At 40.4% G+C, this 21715-nt stretch overlaps 2 protein-coding genes across 2 annotated transcripts; both read right to left on the bottom strand.

The window, feature by feature from the left end:
• Positions 1-610: 610 nt before the first annotated feature.
• crkl (v-crk avian sarcoma virus CT10 oncogene homolog-like) lies at positions 611-14457 on the bottom strand. The gene is made up of 3 exons (XM_061060752.1): positions 13268-14457; positions 11736-12210; positions 611-2997 (listed from the first exon to the last, which is right to left on the bottom strand). The coding sequence occupies exons 1-3, from the start codon at positions 13576-13578 to the stop codon at positions 2863-2865; spliced, it is 921 nt and encodes a 306-aa protein (XP_060916735.1). The 5' UTR covers positions 13579-14457; the 3' UTR covers positions 611-2862.
• Positions 14458-16764: 2307 nt separating this feature from the next.
• On the bottom strand, positions 16765-21037 carry si:ch211-222n4.2 (uncharacterized protein LOC101885505 homolog). Its single transcript, XM_061061788.1, has 7 exons — positions 20524-21037; positions 19655-19702; positions 19240-19357; positions 18470-18665; positions 18262-18362; positions 18084-18143; positions 16765-17968 (listed from the first exon to the last, which is right to left on the bottom strand). Exons 1-7 carry the CDS (start codon positions 20819-20821, stop codon positions 17842-17844), a joined length of 948 nt encoding a protein of 315 aa, XP_060917771.1. The 5' UTR covers positions 20822-21037; the 3' UTR covers positions 16765-17841.
• Between the last annotated feature and the right edge of the window lie 678 nt (positions 21038-21715).

Genomic DNA, 21715 nt, shown 5'->3' with positions numbered 1-21715 from the left:
AGCAATGAGGGAAAAGTTGCAATGTTAAGAGTATAAAAAGATGCTACATTGAAAGGCATCATTCTACAGTCATTAGTTAGCTACTAGCATGTGTATGCAGTTGCATAACCCAACATATCCATATACAGTGTGCTTCAACAAAGCCCAAGAGGGTTCATGTGAATGCGTAGAATCCTCATGTTTTATGCTAAACCCATGCCCTGCTTCCAAATATCAACTTTAAGAACCACTAGCATGAATGTGTCTGTTGGTTTATTACTCAAGTCATGTTTTTTGTACCTGGTTTGAAAGGTACTAAACAAACAGTGAACATGCCAATCTGAGAGATTGCCCTTGAAAAACTTTCCCGTTCCCCATCTGTAGGTCAGCTGACTTTCTTTTATTAGCACTTCATTAAAATTCATTAATTGCTTCCTTTCTCCTGGGCGCAGCCAGAATCAAAACTGGAGCTGTCAAAAATGAGAGCAGGAGCAACTGTCCTGTGCTCTAGATACACAACCTGTGACGCCAGGCTGCTGCAAACATGTCCTCCACACCCCCCCCCCCCACACCCCCCATCTGTGCTAAAAACACAACATGCACAGAGGACAGAGACACCGGGCGGAGCAGCTTAAAGAAGTAGACGTAAATTTTATTTACTTGTTCTGTACATAAAGGGTCAATACCAGCACAGGTGTTAACCATGGGAAATATTAACACATGTATATGGTATAAGAAAATAAAAGGCACAATTTTCAATTCTTAAGTAAAAGACAGGCTTTCCTAGAGTATGAGAAGAGAGCACAGTAATACTGTTAATGCCATTACAAAAACAATTTAGAAGCATGAGAAAAGCAAGTTCACCTCAAGAAAAGAAAGAATCAGGGTGTATTGCTTAATTAGTAGATTTCATTACGTTTGATGAGGAAAAAACCCAACACTGGTCTACACAGACCAGACGGGATTCAAATGAAAGTAACCTTTATTTATTAAGGAAACAAATGACATTAAGCAGCATTTGGCCGAGAGAAACCATCTCTCAAGCCGAGAGGTCATAAACAGAGGCAACCAGCAGGCATTTTATTTTTTTCCCTTTGTAAATGTCACCATTGGTACTTTTTGTGTAACATCGCTCATTGTTAACAAAAATGCTTGACTTAAAAAGCGGACTAAATCTATTACAAAAAAAACAAAAAAAAAAAACAGGATACAATTAAAAGCTGCACAATACAACTCTGAGTGACGGCTGTAAGAGAGAAAGATGGGAGGGAACAGTTAAGATTACAGCAGAAATCAAGGGGTCGGCACTGTTTGCATAAATGTTCAATCCTGGGCTGCTACTCATTAAATACGTTCATTTGCAGCACTGTATGAACAAAGATGCTTCCAATCATTCAGATACGGTCTGTTTGCATAAAAAGAGACTGAATATTGTGCACAGACCAAATATTTCAGGAGTAAAGCTGTCTGAAAGCCTTACTCGACATGGGTAACTTGACATTAACAACATTACGTTTGAGAGGGTATGACAAGGGGCGCTCAGGGATGCATGTGTGTTACTCTCTGGGGAAAAAAAGGCATTGACGGGATCTCATTGGCTTAAGCGAAACATTTCTCCTTTCCTGACCTAAGCCTTTAAATGCAGAGTTTATCACCTCAGTGGAAAGCCTTCGGTAGTCATGCCCAAACTGCATTTGTAGCTAGCCTTGTAGTCAGATGCTTGTGGGAAGTGCTGGCCGTGGCTGCTGCTGTTGCTATTGGACTTGTTTTTTTTCTTTAAACCTGTTTAAAGCTTTGCACTCCTATACAGCAAGTTGAAATTCATCTTCCGAGTGCTTGGTGCTGTTGGCACTACGAAAACCTGCTAATCTCTAAGCAATGTCATTTTAATTGCAAATAAGGTGGCAGACAGTAAAGAGAGGTACCAACAAGTGGACATGCAAACGGACCCTTTTACCGTACATCTTCTCCATGTCACAAAAAATTAAAAAATATAACAAAAAAATAAAATTAAGAGAACTGTTGTTGATCTTGTGGCACAAATAAGAAAAAAGATGAACTCACATATGGCCTTGTCATGTCCTACAAACTAAAGATAAACAACTCTTGTCAGCTGGACTTGTCCCAGGTTGAAGAGCAAATCATGACTCCTGCTTCCTCCCGCCTCTAGTCACACACATCACATACACGTCAAGAACCTGTCAGCCTGAATCACGGCAGAGAAGTGGGTTTGTCCATGCGTGCGCGTGTGTGTTAGTTAAGGTACAACAGTGACTTGATTGTTTGGAGAAACAACATTTGACTGGCTGGTTAGTTCTTCGTTGCCTCAGTGCTCTCTCATGTCCATAGGGATATTGCGTTTCCCTACTTTGTACAAATATCCTCACATCAACAAAACACACACCACCTCGCTCCACAGTCCTGAAGACTTCAAACGTAACAAATATTCAGAGTGTGAGGAAAAAAAAGAAGTGATGGAGAATATCTACCGTGATCACACACACACACACTGATACACACACACACACACACACACACACACACACACACACACAGACACAGACACACTCACACTGATGCCCAGTGATCTGGAAATGAAAAGGACACTAAAATGAGAAAACACTGGAACCCAGCCTGGAACCAAAACACTGGGGACAGGAGCTGGGAGAAGTGGGGTCAGGTTTTAGTTTGGATACAATTTCCAAAGCTGTAAACAGTCAGAAAGCCTTGCGACGGTCAGCAGCAACGGAGGGGTCGCTATCATTGTACCGCAACAAGCAGGCAAGCATGTAACCGTGGTGACACTGGCGGGGAAAGGTAGAGACAGCCAGCACAATCAGGTAAAGGTCGATACTGGCTAGAGGGTCCAGCCGGACTCTAAGGTCAGTCACTCTCATCCGGATTCAGGGGGTCTATGATTTTGACGTGGGTGAATGGGAAGAGGCCCCTCCGTCCGTTCACCTCTCCTTCCCACTGACCGCTGATGTTCATCCGTGTCACCTTGACGATGTCGCCAACCTTAAAATTAAAAAAAAAAAAAGAAGAAAAAAAAAGGAAAGGGGGTTAGGTTAGTGAATGTTTTACAACATGTATTCTAGGAAAGAGGAAAGTGTAATGCTGGCATACACTTTGTTTAGGTGACATTGTTAACTGTCAATAAACACTTCTGTAAAATAACAACCTGTTCAAACTTCCTGTCAACACAGGACAGATTTTGGAAGTTAGAATGAAATATCCAAACATGTCAAATACAGACTGTAACACCAGTCATATATTAGCATGTATCTCAAAAGAAAGACAGCATACAACTATGGATGACTTCTAAAAGTTGATGATCATTTAAATCATTTTGCAATGTCTGCAACATTAATTACAAGCCGTGTCACTGTACAGAGAGCAATGCCGGAGCAACTGCATGGATTGGATGTGAACTCAAATATTGTGAGCTCAACCTTAGTCTTCATTACTAATAAGGTTTTACAAACCGATCCGATAATAGAAACAGGAACAAACCCAGAAATGGACGAAACTCGCACTGCAGCATGAAACAGGAGTGCCACACCATTAGGACAGTTTTTTTTTTTTTGCCTTTAAAGCAATGCTGTGCATAATGCAAAACAAGACGTACAGTATTCAAAGTATCAAAGGACGAGCTAAGGAGCAGCCTCACACTGGTTGGCTCACCAGTCACGTGACAAATGTCATCAACGCGCCCACTCCCTTGCGGTGAATATTCACTCATCACCTCATGCCTGACCTTTACAAGGATATTGTACTAAGTAGCTGGCAGTAAAATCAGGTTGAAAAATGTGTCTCTGTTTGCGCGTGCAGCCCACACCAAAATTTGGGAAATAGCGCCCACAAACTTTAGTTCACTAGCTGACTAAAAGCTTTCACTAAGTTTAAAGATACTATTGAAAAATGGACATGGACACTAAGAAATAAGTCAGCTACAAGTGTGGAAAGTTAAACATGGGACTCTTGTTGGTTTATAGATTAAGTTTGGTTTAAGACTGGCAGCTTCATAAAGAAGAGTCAACTTGTAAAGTAAATGACAGCCCAACATGAGTATTGCAGCAACCAGTGACAGCTGGTCACTGGTTGCTGCAATACACCATTTAGTATGACCCAATATCTGACGCAGGAAGTGTTACAGTAATTTAACAATGAATCATAGTTTGTACGCTTATTTTTCATAATGGACAAAAGGCTTGGGTTCTATGCCTGTGATTACATGCTGCACCAGATTTCATTGTCAAGAAATGTTCTAAATGAGACAAGAGAAATAAACCTGTTGAGTCCAGACTCATAGCCCAGAGAAAAAACACTGAATGCATTTGGCACATGGACAGTCTTTAACACCTGATCCAAACTAAAAGCAGCAACATATGAGTCCACACAACATGGTTTCATCTTTTAAAATCAAAATGATTTATCAGAACTCAACATGGGCACTACACTGCGGTTCAAACTGTCGATAGAAAGCGCAGAGCTTTCACTCAGATGAGTTAGTGACACTGAATTTGACCCCAATCTGTTAAAGCCATATGTTCTTTATCAGGATTAGAAGAGAAAAGACTCCATCGTCAAAACCATGATTGAAACGAGAATGTGACGGCATGCTATTTGAAGCATTTACTTCAGAATGAGGCTTCAAGGACAACTAGTCCCAGACATTATCTGTATCAATAATCCTTTACACAACACCCTGGAGTCCTGACTCAAATGCTACCTCATCAGAATCTCGCCTGTCAAAGAATGATCAAAAACTTGGACCAGCCAGTTTAAAAACAAATCACAATGTTATGAAATGAGACTTCTAACTGTTTCAGTGAATAAATAAAACCTTCCATTTCCACAGAGATAGGTTTTATTTCACAGATCAATAGATAGAATCTTCATTCACAAGGGGTTTGTTGTTATGAATGTGGACTGATCAAATAGCTTCTTCTTTTCCATTCTAAAAGATAAAATACAACTAATAGGAGATGACTGTAACAATTCAAGAGCACAAGGGAAAGAGAAACATCAACATCACTTAAAGGAAGTGAGAATTATCAAGAAAACAGTTATTCAATATGAGTGTGGAAGTGGATATAATAAAGCGATAAGACACAATTCAAATATAATCACATTGAGGCAAATTGCCATGCAGATAAAGCTAGTTTCAAAATGATAGTGGGTGTTTGCTACAGGAGGGTTGAGCCCAGGAGAAGGGGCCCAGTTTGAATATTGTGTTTACAAGATCCAACAAACAATGCTACTGACTCAACCTTTAAGGCTGAAGTTATTTGTAGGCTGTGATTAGGATTGTGTTTGTAACAAAGTGTATCTACATTTTCATTATACTACTTTTTCTTCATTAAAAAAAAAAAATCTTTGTACTAATTCCCATAATGCTTCAAAACAAAAAAAGTGTTTCAGTGGAGTGGCTCAATCATCTGCAGGTTAATAAAACACGCACTAGAGCTGATCATGATCATAACCCTTCTCCTTCTTCACTGATCTGACAGTCATTCATAACTCACTTCTACTAGTGTCAATAATACTGCTGCTTCGCCTCAAACGACAGCCTCCATCTTTTCTTTTGTCTCTTGTCACATTTGTCAGGTGTTTAGAAACTCCACTGCTTCCTACAGTGACAGTGATGCACATTGTTTATGTGCTTCAATGGAGGCGAGGCGTAGTGATTTGGAAATGGGTATCCGCACCATGAAGACTAAAACACTAGCTGTCGTAGCTAGCCAGTCTCCATCAGCTAGTGTAGCGTAGCTTTATTAACAGAAGCTGCCATCCAGTTGGGCAGCCCCCTGAAGAGCCGCAGCGCTACACCAGGAAGCTGGTGTGCCTGTGTGACGGCCCAAAGGAGGCACAGCACTAAACAGAGGGAGCCCAGTGTCTGCTTCAAGTTCATGTTTCTAACTCAAAGAATATTTCAGACACTGGGAAGAAGAAAAAATATTGATGTTTCTTCATGCACTATCTACAAGTGCCTAGTTACTGTACACTTTCTAAAGTCTGGGAAGAAATAAGCACATTAAAATGGAAAAGAGAAGGATATGGTTAAAAATAGATAAATGGCATTCTTGCAGACCAAACCTGGATTTTCAGTTAAGCAAGAACGGTTACATTTGAGTCAAGGTTTTCTCAATAGAAAAATGTTTTATAGGAGCATTGATGCAGAGAGACATGAGGCATTCCAGATGAAACATCAATTGAATCTATTTCAGAGTCTTCAGGGATCATATACACACACACACAACATAAATATCCTCTGGCTATAAACTTTCATCGTAACCAGTCAGGGCTGCTGGCTACTCTTTTCCACAGTTGATTCTGATACAAATGTTTGACACACAAGTTGCTGCTTGCTACGCTAAAATCATTAGAGTCACGAGAGAGATGTCTGTCCGTGTCGGCCCCGCCCCTCTCTGTGGGTGTGGGGTAGCTCAGCTGAGAGGAGAAATGTCCGTGTTTGATAAACATGAGCAAAATAATTGAGAAGACGAAGAACTGCATTTTACTACACAACGATGGTCATAAGCTGCTTCATGAAACACCGGTGGCAGTAACATGACGCCTGCACTGTAAAAATAAAAGTTCTCTTATCTTTCCTTTAACCTCGGCTCATCCTTATTTTTCTATATCCGCGCTCTTTCTCTCTTGACCTGGTGGAGAGCAATGTGCCTTGATAGCATATTATATTAAATGAATATTCAGCACCCTGGCATGATTGGTTCCTGTAAAATTAAGTTCTTACTCAAGTCATTTTAGTTTGACAAAAAAAGCTCCAACATACCTCGAGAAGCATCACAGGGTGCATACACGTAAAAAATAATTTCAAAATCTAAAAAAAAAAAAAGGTATACTATACAAACATTGAAGTCATCTTCTTATTGAGATGAAATCTCATATGTGGCTGTTATGCAAAGTTTGTGACTATTTAATTCATGCAAGTTTTGTGTTTTATTTTAAAGTACTGTTTCGAAATGACCATGTGAAAAATAACAGATTTAATCATGCATTAGCTTCATTCACGAAGTATTGGTTATTTTTTTTTAAATAGTTATTTAATAATGTAAAGTAGTGTTTTCCTTTGACTTATTTACATTTTCACCACAATGTGTTGCATAACTCTTCATCATCCTAGAGAGGAGGAGCACCCCCTAAACTCCCCTCCTCTTACCTGCACGTCATTATTTGATCCCTGTACTGTTGTGACACTGCTCGGCTACCCACAGCCAACGATGCCCACCAATTTTTCTTTAAACCAGTCCACCTTTATTTGACAAAGAGGACTAATTATCTGCAGTAATTCCCTAACTGTTAAGAATTGAGTAAGCAACCTCATAAAATTACAAGACACTATAAATCAATATCAGTTTATGTGATAGAAGAGAGACATTGAAGTGTGCCAGAAGCCACCAAATTTGGCTTTTATAGACACATTTTCTCCCTCGGGTGGCATGCCCCCAGACCCCCCTTGCTGGCTATTTTTCCCTACTAGCTGACTACTCCATATGTCTGTGGAAAGCCAGGCTTTGCCCCACTGATTTCTCTCAAGTTATTGAAACCTGTGCGCTCTGCTAATATTTGACAGAAGCAGTTACCGTAAAATCCAGAATATAAGTCGCACCGGTGTATAAGACGCACCCTGTTTTGAAGAGAAAAAAAAATTAAACTGTTTTCCTGCGTGACAATTTATATTGTGTTCAGCAATGTCTACAACGTGCAGTTTCTGTGCAGCTGTGTCGCTCTTAAAGGCCCGTCTTTTTTCACATTCAGGAGTTTGAACTCCTACTAGCTACAGTACGGTAGTTGAGCTGTCAGCCTGGAGGGAAAGTTGTGAGGCACAGACTCCTAGCTTGCGAGTCGCGCTGCCTGACTCCGCTGGTCACTCTTTAACTTTAATATAGGACTCTTTCAATCAAAAGAGAACTCCACAAGGTTTATTTACGGAATAATTTACCACTGTTTTCTGTAAATGCATGATTATGACCTCGTGAGGGAGAAAATATGTGAAAAAAGTCACGCAGCCAGACTGGTCTGTGTCACCATCTCTCCCAGCACAGTGTGCACTCAGCTTTTAATCACGTCAGGTCGCAGTGGTAGGGGCTGCTGCCTCGCTGTAATGACAGCGCATGTTTCAGTATTTTATATTGGTATATTGGTCGCACTGGTGTATAAGACGCAGCCAACTTTTAAGACGAAAAAAATAGGTATTAAAAGTGCGTCTTATACACCGGATTTTACGGTATCTTCATTGTGCAGCAGAGCAGGTTCAACATCCATTTTTCTGTGACAGCTTGATAAGTAACTCGGCTCAATTGAAAAAAAAGTTAAACTGTGTATTGACACTGCAAAAAAAATATTGTTACTCCAAAACCCAGGACATCAACGCTAACATACGCCAGAATAAGAAGAACCAGAGCAGCAGGATCTGGACTGCTTGCTGACAGATCAAGGAGACCATCTTAGTCAGAGAGCCCATATGGTTGCAAGAAAAGTGAATATGTTGTTTTACTATTAGCCCAAATTACCACTTCAAATTATTTAAGAAATGAGCAAAATACGAAAGTTCAGAGATTTCACAATAGCGACAAATCTAAAGTGTGGAAATGCTGGCCAGAAAAATGTTGCTGAAAAGGAGGCAAGGGACATATTTTATCTCACAAAAGCTAAAGTAGGTGATGCACACTGACATGTAGGAATCTTCATTTACCGCTCTGCATTTTTCCCCACAGGTAAAGAACAGGGTTGTGTGTTTCCAAATACAAACTGTGGGCCCTTTTTTGACAACTGGTTAAGCGTCAGGGTAATGGCTAAGAACAAAGAAAGATTTGAATGGACTTAATCTCTAGTTGCCCATTAGCCTACTCCAGTCTGCAACTGAAGCTTCATGCACTTAACTGCTACATCATAGGATTACACAAGAAGCAATTAAAAACATGTTTCAGTTTCTATTGTGTGTCTGTCTGTGCATCTCTTTTTGGATTTGGTGACTTAAGAGATGCTTCTAGTTCTATTCCATACAAAACAAAATATGGGTAATGATAGGCAGCCAAAGAGGCTGAGGCTTTGATGACTGGTTCAACTTCAATCACAGCATCAGTCTGAAAGAAGTATTGGACATGGCACTTGGTGATCAGTGTTTTCAACATGAAGACCTTACTGAGGAGACGCTGTCCAACAGATAAATGCTTTGTGTGATGGATTAATCAGTGGACCATCTTCCCTTGAAAACATATTTGCTATTTTGTCACAGGTAGGGGGGTCATGACAATCTGCAGAGATAAAGAGAGGTGGGAGACGCATTCCCCAGTACAACTTTCATCCTGTAAAAGCACTGATTGAGATACATCGTACTGTTTAATGTTGGTGTCTTTTAAGCTGTTTTGTACTTCATTGGTTGGACCTTTTTGGTAAATTACATTTTGATACGCTTCTCCTCCGACAGATGCTCAACTGTTGTTGTAAAAAGTGGAATGAGACAGAAAATTCAGTGGGCCAACAAGCCCATGTGTCTATTGTGCTGATCCCAGAAGCCCACTTTCATCAGTGTTAATGTTATCAGTTGTCAATTATGTAGTGTTACATGGGCAAGGAGCAAAAAACAAGACTAATGTTGTTAGCTAAAGCTCAGCTCTCTAGCCTTTCCCATGAGTATCATGCACCAGGTTTCTCATCATATAAATGTACACCATTATCTCTGTATATGAGTCATGGAGATGATATGCATCACTGTACTCAGCTTTTGCATCCTGCTTTACTCCCTAGGCCCACTGACAGACTCTCAATATCGGTGACTAAAAGCAGAGATTGGCCAAGATACCATTCATATTCACCTGGCCCCCAGGGGCATCACTGTAGCTCTGTCTGCTATCACAGTGAAGCATCTTGGGGCTCCCACAATATATACATGAAGCGTACATCATGCATTACATCACATGCCTCAACATGTTACTACCGACAATGAAGATATGTATTAGCCAAAGTCAAACACTAAGAATAGAAGCAAGGCTGCAGACAGAGCTGGTTAGTAGAAGCAGCAACCTTTGACACATTTTGAGAGTTTGGTTTCACTATAACCTAATAGTGGAAAATGAGTCACAGAACTGTGGTCAGACTCAACAGTCCCTCACTATCTATCAATAGCCTAGAAGTGCTTTTTGCACTGAATTTATAATTCCAAGGAAATAAATAACTATTTTGTCATATGTCAACATTTTGACTCAGCATGATGCCTGTGTCAGTGAACAAGTTTTAGTTGTCATACAGAGCCCACCAGGCAACGACAGGGAGCAGGTGGGCAGAGTGGCTACTGCTTGGTTGTGGAGGTTTTGGTGTGAACACAGTGAGAGCTTGGTCTTAGCTGTTACAACGTTTTGTGGAAGAGCTGCAAGTTATCTTAAGAAACTTTCACACATTGAACCACAAAGACATCTGCAGGAGGCAGCACTGGCATTTCCCCCCCCCCCAACTATCAATACTCACTTTCAACTACTGCAACTTCAATGCCAGTAAGAGTCCAGTAAAGCATGACAACAACAACAAAAACAGGGCAGAACTACCCACATGTGAAACACACTAATTTAATCCTCTGTTTTTTATTTGTAAAAGGACTTTTTCAACAAGAGAAAAATAAAAGTTTCCCGTTTACCTCTTGTGATTGGTTAGCAAATGATGTATATCTTCTGCCCCCCTCTGAAACATGACATCTGTGGCAGATGTTTTTACTTGAATATTTCTACACTGCAAAGCCTGTACAATATTTTTTTACTAAAGGTTATAAAAGCCTATCAACTTTCTGTATCCAAGGCTGAGCTGAACCTTAGTGTGTTGTGTTAAATCAATCATTCAACACATTCTAAGCACTATGATAGATATCCTGCTACAATACCATTAAACAGGCGTTGCAGCTTTAAGAACAAACAAATAGATATGAAACTAGGTTTTTGGGTCCTCAGTTGGTTTGATGTTTCACTACGCTGCAGTGATGTACAGGTGAACTTAAGGGCTGTGTGAGATCATTGGTGTGTGTGGTTCTAGTATCACCAAACCACACCCTGTCCACACCCTGAAACATGAAAATATATGTTTCTGCTGTTCCACCGGCACCACGTTGTAATGCGGTGCTCCTGCAACTCCTAGCTGTAGCCTATCTGAAGCCTGTTTGCTAACCAGCCATAAATAAGAAGAAAGAATGCCTCTTAAACGGCTGTGGCACTGTTCGTTTTGGAACCAGAGAAAGATGCAGACTTCTGCAGCCATCATTAAGTGCGCAGTGAATTTACAGATGATCACAGAGGAGTGTCTGTCGGACATGCTCCAACCCTAAATCAATAAAAGGGACATGTTCTGTTCCTCATTTCTGTGCACAGAAGCACTCAATGTTCAGAATTATGTGATCGTCACATGCGACCCTCGAGCAATAAATCATATAGAATATATTAATGCAGCGCTGTTAGGATAACGTTTCATAATGTAGATCACACGGATCGATCTGTCTGTTGTTGTTGTTTTTTGTTTCAATAGTGATTTTTCTTGATATGCCATCCTGTCCCAAGAATTCACAAATACTGAAACCAAATCATCAGGTCTGAATATTTCAACTGTGACTACCATACTTTATCTCTAACAAAAGAAGCAACCCATCAAACAGCGATATCAAACAGCAGTGGGGTCACATTTTTCTTATTCAAATGGCAGGGAGGAGTATACAAGAGTTAAAAGAAAGGGAAATAAAAGTACAATACCTCTAGAGCAAGAGCTGTCTTGTCATAGGCACAGGGCACACGTTTCTGGATGGCCTTTGCCATGACAGGGCCGTTCTGCAAGGACGGTAGAGGTGTGACAACTGCTCCAGGTGTTCCAGGGGGCATCGGCGTAGGTGTCTGTGGCTGGGCGTAGGCGTGGACTAGTGCGTGGGAGGGCTCTGGGATTCCATAGCTGTTGGAGTTGCGAGATCCATGGGAAGGCTGGCCAGGGTGAGGGGAAGGTCGTACCAATTTCTCCACGTAGGGCACAGGGATCATCCCGACACGCCCCTCTTTACTCTTGGCGCTCCACCACTGCTCCTCAGGCTTCTCTAGAATGATAAGGATCTCCCCCCTCTTGAAAGGAAGATCCTCTGCATCACTACCAGTGAAGTCGTATAGAGTCCGCACATACTCCAGGTTCTCCTCAGGGCCACCTATGGGCTGGATGGGACAAGCCACTGTGCCCGGGTACCTTGGGAGATTCAAATAAGAAGAAAAAGACCGAAATGTAGTGAGAGACAAAAAGAAATCAGAGACACCTTCCAGTTGATGATTTAGACTTACAACGCGGAAGTAGGGGACGAAGCAAAAGGGTCTGCTATACGACGCTATAATGAGAATATTTGCTTTTATATCAACTTGTATCTACATGTAGTTCAAAGGAATCACACGATCAATTAAGAGGGGAGAAGAACATACTGGCGTACAGAAAACATAATGCAGCAGTTTAATTACGTAAAGTGAGATCGAAGTGGTCACGCACACCTATGCACAGTGCATAAAAGTCACCCCCCCCACCCCCTCCCATTGGTTCAAGGTGAATTCTCCTGATAATATCCTGCTGAGTTCTCACATCAGCTCACTCGGACTTGTTACGGAGAAAATACTCCAGATAAAGTCCAAGCGAAAAAATGTATGTATGAGTATTGAGTTTTCTGCGAGTGTGAAAGCCTGATTATTAGAAAAGCTTTGATCAATGAACCAGGTACAGGTTTCCTGCAAATAAATCTATAAGTTAAATCAGATAGAATTACAGGACACAGTTTATTCATCTGAAAATGTAATATTGGGTTCTAATGAAATTTATGAATGTTGGAAAGGCTTTAATTAAAAAAAAAAAATTATATATATATATATATATATGATATGTGATATTTCAATTAAAATGCAAAGTGTAAACTTTAGCATGAATGCAGGGAAATGTAGCCACTATGATACATATTTATACAAACCACACACTATAAAAGAATCTGAGATGGTCATTGTTGTTTTTTTTCCAACCTGGCTGAAAAATGGATGTATGTTCACAGTGTTTGTGCATGCACCAGTTTCAAACCTGGAATACCACATTGGTGTGAAACCCGATGGGTATTGCAGTCTGACAGAAAGTGGGTTAGTTTAGATAAAAATAGAGACCCCTTGTTAACCTAGATTAGCAAGTGTGACACATCCAAGAGGCCTCGGTGGTATGGGCTGTTAATGTCGTGTACATCATCTGATAGTGGATGGATATTGGATGTCTCGCCTACCTGGGTGCCGGCTCTATCAGCGTGGTCGTATCAAGGTAGTGGATCTTGTAGAAATCCAGTAAAGCAGGAAGGTGCTCAAACTCCTGGTCGCCAATCTTGAACCTCTTGCTGGGCAAAGAGTTGATGATATAGTGAGACACTTTGGAATTTTCAGACACTGACAGCACGTAGTCGCCGGGGCACGTCGACGAGTCTCGAACAAGAAACATGCCATGTCTCTGTCCTTGTAACCTATTCTGTGCCTCTTGTCGTGACACGGGTCCAAAATACCAGGCGGACCGGTCATTTGATTCAAACCGAGCGGTTGACATCTCTGTTCAAAAATAAGTTAATATCAGTCCACACGTAAGAAAAAGAACACACCAAAACCAGACAATAAGTTAAAACGCGTGTGCGTGGTCGGAATCAGCCAATCACAGCAAATTGGTGGATTTTGGAAGATGCAGGGGCAGAGTGATCTGTCAGAAAAGCTCCGGAGACCTCGGTTAAAAAACAAAAACACAAAACAACCCTGACGATGACTTAGTGAGGCTACGGCTGTCTTGATCCAACTTTAGACCATACTGTGGTTCCGGCGTTCACCAGTCAATGACTGACTGATTGTTTGGCCAAAATAGAAATATTAAAAACTCACGACAGACAAACATCGGCGGAGGTCGAAGCGACATATGATCAATGAAGCTTCCCCTTTTTGTTCCGCCTTCCGAGAAAACACCAGGCTTCTCTTCTGATAATTTGTCTCCTCCAGTCAGTGTCACTTATGAGAACGGAAAAGGTGGCCTCAGTTTTTCATCCGTTAGATCCGCATGTCTGCACAGGGCTGCAAGAAGTCGAAATAATAACTTTGTATCTCCTCGTTCTTATGGTAAGGCACGCGTCGTGGAAGTGCGGTTTTGTATACCCTTTCTCGAGTCGGAGCAAGACTTTTGAGGCAGCACAGCAAAAAAATGGCGGCCCGCAACACGTCTTCACACAAAAAAATGATTTCACAGAAGCTGCTCGTTTCCTGCGCGTGCATATCAGGTGCAAGCACGTTCAGCTGTGGCTCCCGCGTGCAACCTTGACCGCTCGCGAGGGGATTCCGGCTTGACGATCCGATATTTTATACTTTCCCTTATTTCTGCTCGTCCCCCCCCTCACCCGAGCCACCAGAAGTGCTAGTACGAGACCGAAAAATGGCGTCGGGAGGGCAGGTCCCGCTTTCTATCTGCACGTCACTGACGCTTGGAGGGGGAAGCGGGAGGAGGAAGGGGGTGGGCGTGTGATGACGACGCGGACAGCCCCCCCTACCGCCAAGTAGTGAGCAAGATGTCAATCATGTTTCCATGACACAGCTACAGTAGAGAACATTATGAATGCCTGTGTCAAACTACAAATAATCACTAAGTCTAAATAGCCTGCACTAAAGGCATATTTATATATAACTACAGCAAGAACATGTGTTGTTTTTCTTCTAGGTTCTATTAAGTTTTGTTTTCCTGTTTTTTTGAAGTAGCATTTAAACACAAGTTCAACATTCAATAGCCTAGTTAACTCACCTTTAACATCAAAGATATGAGTTTTCACGCTCTTGTATTTGGCTGATTAAAAATACAGGGTGGTAGAAGTATTCAAATAACCCAGGCAAGGCATTATTAGCAAAAATTATTATCTTACAAGAAATAGGAGGCTACTGTATGAAGACAAATTGTTCTTTATATTACATTTTCACCTAATATTGTAAAATTCATGTTGATTCAATATTATGCACGAACCATGTTGTTGTTAGGAGTTTTACCCAGCCACTCTTATTTTAATATTTTACAAATATTGATCTCAAATTAAGAGACTATACAGCAAGTCAGTAAGTCAACTGATACTTTAGGCTACTGTTGTAAAATACATTGAAAAGGAATATAATTGGTGTATACATTGGCATTAAACAGAAATGTGTATAAATTTCCCCTTTGGGACAATAAAGTTGAAGTTGAAAGTTTGACGTATTTCCCTATTTTCATTTCCCCTTGTTTCTGTTTCTTCTCCATTCTGTCTCATTATCTGGCACCAAAGTGACACATTGATTTGGAGCTCCCTAACCTACCCACAACACAATATGCTGAGAGGGGGAGAGTGAATTTAAATGCAGGGGGGCAGTGCCTCCAAAGAGGTCTTAACACAGAGCAAAGCAATCCAAAGAATGTGTTAGAAAACACTGACTGAGCATAACGAGCCGTTCAATGTGGCGGGGACAGTTTATGATGAAAATAAAATAAATCAAGATGTTGCTCTGTTCCTCTGGGTGGTGAGGTTTTTCGGTGGCCATGCCTCACGAGGCTGCAGCTGGCACAAAGCAGCTCTCATCACTGCAGCACTGTCTGAATGTTAATAGATTTGCACCCACTAGGTCTGAATGGCTGGGCCTGCCAATTCCCACTTTTTCACAAAGACGCAGTGATGCAACAAAGTTGAAAGAACAGAACAAACAAGAGTCCGTCCTCTACAAAAGTAAGGAAAGTTATTTATAACGCTGATCTCTAGGATCATATATTTTAACTCTCAGCAGTTTCACAGTAATAAACATGGTATTGGTTTTCTACTTTGTTTTTAGACATACATTCTAATGTTTGTTATGACAAGATAATGACAGGCATGAATCAGTTTGATTTCGTTGGTAATAATAAGAATTTGACTTATATCACATTGATTTAATTGTCCTTAACACATTTTCTACATTCTAGATTTGAACCAAATAACCTCAAAAATGCATACTGTGAAATTTCAGAAAGAAGCTTAATAAAGTTATAACACATGTGTAGGCATTGACTGAATGGATGCTAAATAGTTTTTATTCAGAAACAGCACCATCTAGTGGGTGCATGACAAAAAGCAAAGTCTGTCTTTAAATGAGCAATAGAAGTTTTATACATTTTTTACATTATTAGGCTTAATATGAACCCTGTGGAGATTTGATATTAATGATTAATTTAATGTGTAGAAGTTGAATTTGGAACTGTGATATGGAGTAGTCATTGAACTCTGCTGGGTTGGCCATCCTGTTAAGCTATTATTTTTGGGACTAAACATATGATATTGCTGACAAAGTGGAGGTGTATTATAGAGTAGAGTCGGCATTGTGTGGATGCCAATAGGAGAGCTAGCACTTGGAGGTGCAGATGTATGTGTGAAGCATTTAGTAACTTCAGTGGAGACAATGACAAAGAAGTTGTATGCTAAGATCACCGCTAAATGACTCTATATTCTACAGTATGAATGGATATTGCTTCCTACAAGTTGTAGAGGTGGAGTATGCTAACCTAGGTTCATGCTGGGAGTTGTCTGCCCTGTCTGGCTTTTGTTCAGTTCTTAGCTTACCTAAGATGTTGCACAACCAGAAGCTAGTGTGTGCTAATGTTATGAAATAGAGCCAGGTGCTTTTTCAATTTGTTGACATGTATCACAGTTCATCAATGCTATCACAGCAGAGCATATTTATTGCATGGACAGTATTAAGTTTCAATAAGAACACCTTCAATGACAATTTATGTTTTGATCCCTTTTTAAAGTATTAGGAATATTTTAATTTGACATGTCAGTGTTTTGAATTTCAATGTCTCTTATGCAGGCTTATAGAAACCTGCTATAAGACATGTGTGGGATTTTATCTTCTCCTTGGCTAAACTGTCATTATATATAGTATGTCATAAATAACACTGATCAAAACAGAAGTGAAGAAAGTACAGTAGTGATGAAAACACACAGTGAGAGATTTCTTATTAAAGAGTTCCAAATAGTTTGACCCAGAACTCTAAACAAGTGTCAACAGTTCTAACTCTGCATGAACTCTAGAAGACGCCGCTCTAACTGATCAAATTAACATTTTACAGGAGAAGAAAATAAAATGGTACAAGCAGAAAAAAAACATACAAGGAGTGTTTTGTCTTTATAAAATTTAATAGAGTTTCGTTTCATAAAACAACACAGCCTTGTTGTACTGTGTGTGCATGACTGGTTACATTTGGCCTGTTAAAGTTTCACACTGTTACATAAAGTGTATTTACAAACCAATACAAAAAGTGCCTGAGATAAATGCCTTTTATTGACTTCTGCATCTTTCATTGCATGTGTTTTGAAAGACTTCACTTTGGTTTTTTGTGCTGGTTTTAGTTTTGAATTCTTAACTGCTTTAAAAGTGTTTATAATTGTTGGATTTGAAATAATTTTGCCATAATTTAGGCAGAAGAACAAATGTGCAACAAAAAGTAAAACAAAAGTGATTAAACTAACTACCTTCATGTAGTTAAAATGTCTCAAATGCACTCTTAGGTAAAATAAAATGTAATAAGGTTACCACTCCTTCCCAGTCCAGTGCTAGATCTGAAACTGTCTTTCATTTTCTTTTTTTTGTGTAACAATATGGATACAATTTTTCCCCTATCATAGACAACATACTGTATACTTTATATGCGTATCACTAACTTCGAAATGTCATCGCAATGGTACAATCACTTCTTGTGACTTTTTTTTCTTTTCTAATAGCCTGGAATAGCTGCTTTCCTGAGATGGATTTAGCTGGTGCAATGGTTATAGTGACTCTTTCAGTGCACAGTCCTTTTGAGACGGTCTCTCTGCACAGCTCGGGTCCTCCTCTGTCTCTCTGCAAGGTTGGAGCCAAGGCTTGGTTTGAGGGCCGGGAGGACCACACCAGACTGAGGGGGTCCACACCTTAAAGGGGAAACATGTCAGGATGGCTATTAGACTTCAGTAGTGTTATGAAAAGCCCCGGTTACAGTTAACAGTTGAAGCAGTTTTATATAGACAGAGAAAGAGATTTACATACGCTTTCACCGGAAAGGTTTGAAGACCAAGTTTTGGTAATACTTTTTCTTCATAAGATTTGCTGAGAAAATCAAAAACAAAAAAGAGAAAAACCATTATCACAACGTTGCTATGCTTTTTTTTTTTTAGGTTAGTAGTTAGTATACTGTCTGTAAAATAGTTATATTATATCACTTTACCGGGTACCATCCACAAGGTAGGCCTTGGTCAGAATGAAGTTTTCTGGGGTGATTTTCTTGCTCAAAACAATATCTTTGAGCAATGCCTTCACGCGCATTATCTACACAAAACAAATATGTCATAAAGTCATTCATTATCCAAAGGACACTATGTTTTCCAATTCCATGAAGGTTTGTTGACTGACTCTGCCTGATGGTGGACACTTACCTCCTGGGACTGTAAACTGTTGGCATTGTAGAGCTGCCGAATGATGACCTCACACTCCTGTAGTGTGGGAGCACGTGGTGGATGAGAGGGATCACTGTGGATTCGCAAAGGCAGTAATGAGGTGATGAGGCCCCCCTTTACCTCTGGAGCATGGTCCGTCCTTGCAGATGTCTGAATATCATTGTTATCTCCATAGCTGCGCCCCGGTAGTCAGCGAGATTGTATCAATGAAAAGTAACACACAAATTGTTGAGGGTAGTTGTATTCCTACAGCTATGGATCAGAACAAATGATTGATTCATTGCTTTTTTTAAATATTGAAACAAGGACATCAAGACAACCACAAATTCTGGAAGAACACTGTATAATGTGTTTTTAAGCAGTTCTTTTTGTTTCTTCTTTGTTTTTAACACCTTATTAAGTATGTTTCCTACATGTTGTTTACTTGTTTTATGTGCTCATGAATGCTAAACATATGATATCAGTATGTACATCAACATATTTTACAGCTGGACTTTAACATCTGAAGATGATTTAAAAAAAAAGAAAAGACATGTCTCCTCAGCTCTGGCTTTTTTTTTGCAGTTAGGGAAGAACAAAAAGTGAATTAAAGAACAAATATGTCTAAGCTTATCTCACAGTGCTTCCTGTTTCGTTATCATATCAATGCTAAAATGTGTGAATTACTAAAAAAGTCTAATCACCACATCACTATTGAAGTAGGTAGACTGGGGAAATACAGAATCAGAACAAGCTCGACTGGAATTCACCTTAGTGCTTGGTCCTGTGAGGATCGCAGGTCCTGCAGTGGCTGCTCCAGGTAGAGTCTCGTACGGGCTTCACTTCCCTGAGTGGGGGGTCTAATACCTCGTAGACTACGGGTTGCTCCTTAGAAATAAGGGTTTGATAGGATAGAAACAAACTGTTAACTGCTCTGGCCAAATTATAATGGGCCTATGGATGAGATATTTACAACTGCAACATATATATTTTACAGATGCCTTTGAAATACATTATAATTTAGAAAAAATATATTACAATGAGATACAATTTAAGAGAGTAGACACCCTAGGGTTACATTTCCTTGTAGATGATTTTATCCATAATGTCCTTCTTCATACAACCCAAATCCTGAAAGAACTCTGAACGTGCATAGAAGGGCAGAAGAAAGGCATCACAACTTACCTTTTCGACTTGAGTTGGGGGGCTCCATTATCAGCTTATACTGCAACTCTGCAACATCCATGCAAAGAGAATTTTAGAGGCCATTATACTGTTGGGAGGCACAATATTGTAACACAGTCCCAGCAAACCGTCCATGTTTCCATGGGGGCATGTCTATTGTGATGGCCTGAAGACAGATGACTGGGGAGACTCCTGGTGGGTGGTGAGGTGCAGTTATATGGAACACCCTGTGCCCTGTTCGGAGGAGTGACACCAGATCTCTGTCCACCTCCCACTGAGAGACATTAAACCCTGTAAAGTTGCCATGCGACCACCATACCTAGATTGAATGTCTTTCTTTTCAGCACCTTTTCAGGAAACTGTCAGGCCTTCAATATGTATTTTAACCTATTATAGGCTGGAAGGACGAAGCAGGTTACTAAATTGAGCCCTTGTACTGTAAACAAAATAATGGTATGGAGTCTTAGGACACATTTGTTGCCCTCCTTGGTCCATACAGCTGACAAGTCCTTGATAATACAAAACCCACTCCCCATTCTACAAGAAACATATCTGTTTGTGTGTATTTGCCCCTTTAATATATTTATTTTTGGAAAAGGAGTTATCCAAAAGTGCTATCCAATTGAAGTTGGTTCTTGATATCAGCATGGTATTGTTTTTTTTTTGTCTAACCCTGCTACTTTTCACTGACTTCTGGTCAATGGTAAACAATATGATTAATGTGTGCTTATCAGCGATTATGAGGTCTTAATAGTGGATTCCTTACATTACAAACACGGCTAAAGTAGCCTATGCATTACTAGATACAAACTACATTTTATTCTCTCTAACATTAGTGACATTCTTCCATCTCATGCTGGTGTCTTCACCTTTATTCTCCCGTCTGAGGTACTCTATCTCTGCATGGAGCTTCTCAAGAGTATCCTTGTGTTGTTGCTGAAGGAACTGGATATTTCTTTGCATTGATGCCACGCGGGGGTCCATGTCGCCATGACAGCACACCTCTGCTGCTCTCCCCGCTCCTCGGTCTTTTTCCGCCGGCGGAGCGACAGCCAGTGGGGGCAGCTGGTTCAAAGGTAAACGTCGTGGAGAGCAAGACTTCCCCAGGCGACCTACTCGGGTCCACTGTGGTAAATGCCGCACCGGTGGAAGATTATTACTTGCCATTGCTTTGGTTCATTCAAGCTAAGGTGCCATTCTACTAACCTTGTTTGCTAGCAAGGCGGCGACGGCTTGTTTCTCGCACAAACCAAGATTGCTAATAATAGGCTAAACGAACTAGAACCATTTGCCAAATGTGTTTCGTTCCCCCAACCAGTATACACAAATTTTGACGTGTAAGCTTACAAATAGTTCTCCGACAGTTGCAAACTAAATAGTAGGCTAAAGTCTGTTGACGCTAAACAGCTCAGGTACCCTGAATTACTTTTGCTCTCATTTGACATGCGCTCCTTACTTGAACAACGTTGCCGTGACAACCGGCTCTTCTATTTTTTTTTTCTTCCCGAGCACGATGTCCCGCCTCCTAGGTTACGATTGGCAACGCATACAAGCATAACCAATTGATTGGTTAAGCTTTTTAAAGGGGCGGGATCTACCCCGGAAAAGCTGCCTTGGCTGGTTTGACACAAGCCCCTTTATTTTCTTTTGAGGGCCTACAAATTATTTAACAATTTTACAGAACATGTAGGTTTTAAAGCAAAAAAATTTTAAAAAAAATCGAATGAAATAATTTAAACAAAATTACCAAGGAGATCGATTATAAGAAGTGTCATGGATGTAAACGGCCTTCTAAGATTGTGAAAACTCCCAAAACACATTTGTATTAGTATGCTTTGAAAAAACAACCAGCTGGTAAATATATGCCATATCAGATGAACCAATTTAAACATGCAGTGTGTGTGTCGCTTTAAGACCTAGTGTAAAGTCCCTATTTATCCAGTTTAATTGGTTTTAGCTGCGGGTGCAATGGGTCAGCGCAGAGAGAAGCTTTCAGTGCATTGGCAACTTCCCTTAGTACCTTAAATCTATTGGAACCAACAAGGAAAAACAACTCGCTGT

Source organism: Labrus mixtus, chromosome 17, assembly GCF_963584025.1.
Source record: "Labrus mixtus chromosome 17, fLabMix1.1, whole genome shotgun sequence".
Taxonomy (NCBI): domain Eukaryota; kingdom Metazoa; phylum Chordata; class Actinopteri; order Labriformes; family Labridae; genus Labrus; species Labrus mixtus.
The sequence above is the reverse complement of the archived record's forward strand: the minus strand, read 5'-3'. Positions and strand labels throughout refer to the sequence as shown.